Source organism: Cibotium barometz, chromosome 1 (genome assembly GCF_041138505.1).
Source record: "Cibotium barometz isolate CiBa-2024 chromosome 1, ASM4113850v1, whole genome shotgun sequence".
Lineage (NCBI taxonomy): Eukaryota > Viridiplantae > Streptophyta > Polypodiopsida > Cyatheales > Cibotiaceae > Cibotium > Cibotium barometz.
The window spans coordinates 49,452,856-49,458,791 of record NC_141046.1 but is presented as its reverse complement, the minus strand read 5'-3'; the positions used below and the strand labels follow the sequence as shown (position 1 = coordinate 49,458,791).

The following is a 5,936-nucleotide window of genomic DNA, read 5'->3' as shown; positions in this document are numbered from 1 at the left end:
CACATAATAGGAGGAAGACTTTATTATGTTGTAAGTGCCTTCAGAGCCAAGCTCGTTACATAGTATTTAGAGAATCCTTGGAGATAAGCCTAGAGATACTTCAAGGTCATGCCACTAACCCAAATGAACATGTATCGATATAGGAGTGAAATATCCATTTCTACCTCAATCACAAGGGGTGCTCATTACATGTAGTCTCTTGCACTACAATGATCTTATACCAATATTTCTTGGAAATATGCCACCACATGTATGGATGGGAGTGAAATATCCATCTCTACCTCAATCACAAGGGGTACTCCATGCAGTCTCCTGCACTACATTAATCTAATACCAATATTTCTTGGAAATATGCCAACGCATATCATCCTCCCTATCCAAAGCCCATTTGTCCATTGTGAAGCTATACGGAATGATTCACAATTTTACCAATTGTACCATAGAGTCTGGTGAAATTCCCAAAAAACCCTCACTCCCTTGACCATATGCCAATTTAACCATCCCCCTACATCTAGTTCTCAAAAAGTGGTTAGCTTTGCAAAAAAACCACCCTTGCAAGATTTGCAATGTGAAGTCCCACATGAATAACTGAGTGTCCATACGCCAATTCAACCAACCCCCTACATCTAGTTTTCAAAATGTGGCAAGCTTTACCACCCTTGCTAGATTTGCATAGCGAAGGCCCACATGAATAACTAGTAACTTTCCACACACAAACATTCATATGATGATAATTATCCTTTTTCAAGGATCGTTGTATGGTATTAACCACATGTACAAAAATTTCTCAAGGCATTCATGAATAACTAATTGTCCACACAAAAATATTCATATGACAATAATTACCCTTTTCAAGGATTGTTGTATGGTATTAACCATATGTACAAAAATTTCTCAAGGTATTCATGTGTCATACTTGTGGAATACCCCACTTGTACCCAAATAATTACCTAAGAATAGTGAACACAATACCATAATGGAAGGCTTGCCTAACCAACCTTTTTATTTACGTAGAATTTAGTAGGGAAAAATAACCATTCCATTGAATGTTGTGAATATCATGCAGGCTAAAACCCTCTTTCAAGGGAAATGACTAGAAGGTGAATTTAGGCAGGTTCTTGATTCATCTAGGTACATATTCGTGTTCAAAATCTTCTATATTGGAGATATATCCTACTACACCATGATTTATCCCACTATGTTGTGTTATACAAAAAGTAAAGTTTGTCTCTTGTTCTTGTAACATGTTGTCCAAAGTGGAAGTGGCTAGAATTGATTGACAAAAATCATACCCCATTTTTTCTTGGAGCACTATAGCATACATGTGCTTCCTTACACTTACGTTCTTTTTTTATTTGTTTCATGCTAAACTGTGGAGTATTGTTTACCAAGGGCTAGCTTACCGATTTGTTTAATTGAGTCTGCAAAACAAGTAGAGTCTTGAGCTCAATTCTTGGAGGAAACATGAGCAGATCTTTGCCCGAGAACACTACATGTCAAAAGGTTTGGAAGTTATTAGAAAGTCATACCATTTGGGCTATGCTCATTAGTTGACCAGTATGTTGCATTGAATGACAATGTTATTTTGATTCATGATAAAGCCACAACATTACTTGCGAACACATAGATGAGATGACATGGCCAATGTGGCGAGGCATATTGTTGTGGGAGAGGCCGCGATTAGGATCTCTTGCTTAGAATCAATACCTCCACCTTAAAGTGAAAAGTCTCATGTACATATGTACACACATCACCCTGACATAAGTGATAATTCTCGAAGCATTCGATTATCTACATCAGCTACTTGAAAGATGAGGGCTAAGGTGGATGCAATTGTAAATATGTATCTCTTTTACCTCTAGCAGACAATAAAGCATAAACCAAGTTTGATGTGATGATTGAATTTTTAAAGAAAATAGAATTACCCATGTCACATTTAGTTGTTGATGGTGCTTCTACCGTGAGAGGAGCAAACAAGGGTGTTCTTATGCAACTTTCAGAGGTTGTTTCTCATATTGTGGGTGTCTATTGTGTGGCACCACACAGAGAGAAGCCCTTGTAATTTCAGATGCTTGCGATCACTTCTATGAATTTCTCAAATGGATGCGTTTGCAAATAAAGTTCATGCATGGGTTGGTAGATCTTCGAAGAGGCACAAAGCCATTGAGGAGCTTATGAAAGCTTTTAAGCTTAGGCCTTTGGAGGTTCTAAAAATTCATAATGTATGTTGGTTGTCAAGAGGCCAAACTATACAAAGGTTGGGAATGATGATGCTAGCATTGCTTGAGAAATTCAAGCAAAGTGATGCTTCTTTGTACACCATGGCCACGACATTTCTTCAGGTGCAATTTTTATTACATTTGCTAATTGACATTTTGTACGAAATGAATGTGTTGAATCAAAAATTTCAGAAGGAGAACATTGAAATCACAAAGATAGCAACACCTTTGGATGTTATCATAGAGCTTTTTCAGAAAAGGTATCTACGACACCCTTTTGGTTACAGGTCTAAACATTTAAGAGAATTTTTATCAAACTCAAAAGATGATGTAATTTGTCATGTTAATAATGATGAAAAAGTCCATAGACATGTCTTGCACTACTCATGCCTAGGAAATAATGAAAGTGGCACACACCATGGATGCTTTGCTTTGGGAGTTAAGTTTGTGGAGAAGTTTGAAAGCATTGTGGATGCCAGTCAATGTGAAAGAGAAATGGGCATCTCTACAATTGTCTTCAAAGAGTTTCCAAGCTATGGCTTTTTTGAAGCTTGGGAGCAATGCAACGAGGAGGAGGGATAGATTGAATCCTATTCTAATCTTTGAAAACTTTGGCAAATAATGATTGTCATTCTTGTTAGCACAGCATATTGTGAGTGTGGTTTTTCAAAACAAAACAAGATCAAGCATGATGAGTGAAGTTCTTTGATGCATTCTACATTGGACAATCTCATGTTTTTGTCTCTCTTAGCACCACAATCTCTAGATGAAGTGGATTGGGAAAAAATCTTTGATATTTGGGCTTCCATGAAAGCTTGCAAATCTCAAAAATTGGCAACATGAGTAATTTGTAGCCTTTTTAAGAATTTAGTAAACTTTGTTGGATGATTTCTACAAGAAGGCTTAAAGCCTAGTAGAATGGGATTGCTTTTCAATGTAAGCACTTTTTTGTTGAACTTTCGAGCAAGATCTCTTTTTGTGTTGTCAAAATATGATTTGTTTAGAGGGCTTGTTTAGTTTTTAAAGTTTTTGTGTATTCAATATTGATTCAAGAAGACTAGCTTTGTTAATTCAAGAAGGCTAGCTACAAAGCATGAGTTGCAAGAATTATTGTAGAAGGCTAAGATTTGTTATTTGTTTTCTTGTGAAGTAAGGTTGACAAAATTGGGTTGTGCCATTTAAAGTTCAAGGCCTTCAAAAAAAAAAAGCCCAAACTAGGGCTGCAATTTTCAAGCCTGCCTCCCAATTCTTAAAATAGGCAATGCCCTTACTTTTACTTTAATCTTATCCACCCTTTTCAAAACTAGACAGATGTAGTTTGATCCAAAATTTAGACATCATTTTTCGTTAAAGCTAAAACGACACTATGTTAGAACTTGGCTTTAAACCTAACGGCAACAACTCTCTCTCTCTCTCTCTCTCTCTCTCTCTCTCTCTCTCTCTAATTACTTCTTGGGATTGTTCTTGCAATGTTAACAAAACTCATCTTGGGGGTGTGTGTAGAAATTAAAAAAGGGCCAACCTTTTTGCATCCCATCATGAGGTAGATTGGTTGGCTCATCAAGACCATGGACTAACTCAAGTTCAAATCAACTAGAATGTTAGATAAGTTAAGAATTGGCTTCTTGGGATTGTTCCTACAACAATAAAAACTCATATCATCATCATCATCATCTCTCTCTCTCTCATATCATCATCATCAAGACCATGGACTAACTCAAGTTCAAATCAACTAGAATGTTAGATAAGTTAAGAATTGGCTTCTTGGGATTGTTCCTACAACAATAAAAACTCATATCATCATCATCATCATCATCATCTCTCTCTCTCTCTCTCTCTCATATGTTGGAATAGGGGTTTACAAATTGGATTCTTCATCCAAAGAAATGCTTTGATGCCATCATAGAATCATGTGTGCGGTGTGTCCACTTGACTAGAATTTCAAGGACCTATCTTATCTCATTTCTTTTCTTTATGGCTTTAATATCGTGTAACTTTTAAGGCCCGCACCCCCTTGCATCCTTCGTGCCCTTCCCCCCATTAGGGGTCATGGCACTTATGGGGCTTGTTATCCCTATTACAGATGTGTCCCATAGACTAAAGAAATGGGGGTTCAAAATTTAGAGAGTTGTCAGTAAGGTCAAAATTTAGAGAGTTATTAGTACAATCAAAAGCCCTCATAGAAAAGTAGGATATCAAGTGGTTTTGGACCTTTATACATGACACGTTGAAATATTCACAACGCAAGCCAATTGAAAAAAACACCCTTATATTTTTGGAGCTCACATAGTGGATATAGGGTGATGTACTCATACTATGCTATTTTTATTGGAGTCCCATAAGCTCTGGTGGGACAAGCCTCTTAGAAAACAAATTCTAGCTTAGTAGCCTCACATCACCCTCTGGCTCTTAATTCATCAACTCTTTTAGTAAACAACCTCCAAATACCCCCATCTCTCTCTCTCTCACTCTCTCTCTCTAATACACACACACACACACACACACACACACACACACACAACGGAAGAAAGCGTATGGTGACAAAGGTTTGATGCATATAAACATCCTAGCTTCACTATAAAACATGAACCCAGGCTATGATAAGAGGTAAAGTGAAGCATCCAAATAAAAGCAATTGGTGCACCATAACAAGCAAAGAGGGGGGTGAACCAGACAGGTCAGGAGCAGAGAAGCGTGGACCAGCTACTGGCAGGTACCCACTCACAATAGCAGGGGTCAGTGATCCAGGGGCGTCAGCTGTATACTGGAAATACACAAACACTTGTAGCTTTTGGCCCTCCATGCAATGGTCCGCTATCCCACATACAAAGTAATAGATGCCTGTGCTTGCAAGGTCCACTGTGCTGTCCCCTGCTGTGTAGTTGGCGATGGTGGCAGTGATGTTGCAGGTGTTGAAGGCCTTGTAATCCACTTGTAAAACATTGTGGTCTGCTTCTAGGTAATCGAAATCTGGCAGAAACCCAATGTATTGTGTACAAAAGGAAGCGTCAACAGGTCTTAATTTAAGAGAAAAAGTGGTCTATCAGCCTACACAGTGACAGGCTCATAGTAGAGACGCCCAACTTACACAGAGTGTCGCCCACAAAGAAGGATTTGGCGGTTGTCCACGCAGAGTAATTGACGCCTGTGTTCCATCCCAAGTCGTCCCCAACAACATAGCGGCGAGCAGAAACCAACTGTATACATAAAACAAGGGCAAATCCCAACCTCAACCACAGGGTCTCATTCCTCCCAACTAATTGTTCACTTGTTGCTGCCCGGAAGCCTTTGCCTCCACCTTCACCCATTCTCTCTCTCTCTCTCGCTCGCTCGCTCTCTCTCTCCCTCTCTCTCACACACACACACACACACACACACACACACACACACACACACACACACCTGCCAAGTAATAATAAATGTTCTCAGAGGAGGCCTGCCTTCTGAAAGTATAACTTTCAAACTTTGCCCTTTTCACACCTAATGGTACCCTCCAAAAACAACAAATCAACACTTAGGCTGTCTCCACTCTTCACACACCTAATCGGACCCCTCATTGCCTATGGGACTTCATCGTGCGGGTACCCAAGGATTTCATTTTGAAGAGTAAATTTTGATCCACCTTTCTCACAACATCAAATGTACTGGTTTTGAAGGTAGATAATCAATATTATAACTCTGATAATCAATATTATAATTTTGGCCCTTCAATTTTTT

General features: G+C 38.8%; 1 protein-coding gene across 1 annotated transcript; it reads right to left on the bottom strand.

The window, feature by feature from the left end:
* Nucleotides 1-4,718: 4,718 nt before the first annotated feature.
* On the bottom strand, nt 4,719-5,581 carry LOC147642127 (early nodulin-like protein 19). The gene is made up of 2 exons (XM_086773194.1): nt 5,308-5,581; nt 4,719-5,189 (listed from the first exon to the last, which is right to left on the bottom strand). The coding sequence occupies exons 1-2, from the start codon at nt 5,525-5,527 to the stop codon at nt 4,795-4,797; spliced, it is 615 nt and encodes a 204-aa protein (XP_086629320.1). The 5' UTR covers nt 5,528-5,581; the 3' UTR covers nt 4,719-4,794.
* Nucleotides 5,582-5,936: the final 355 nt, after the last annotated feature.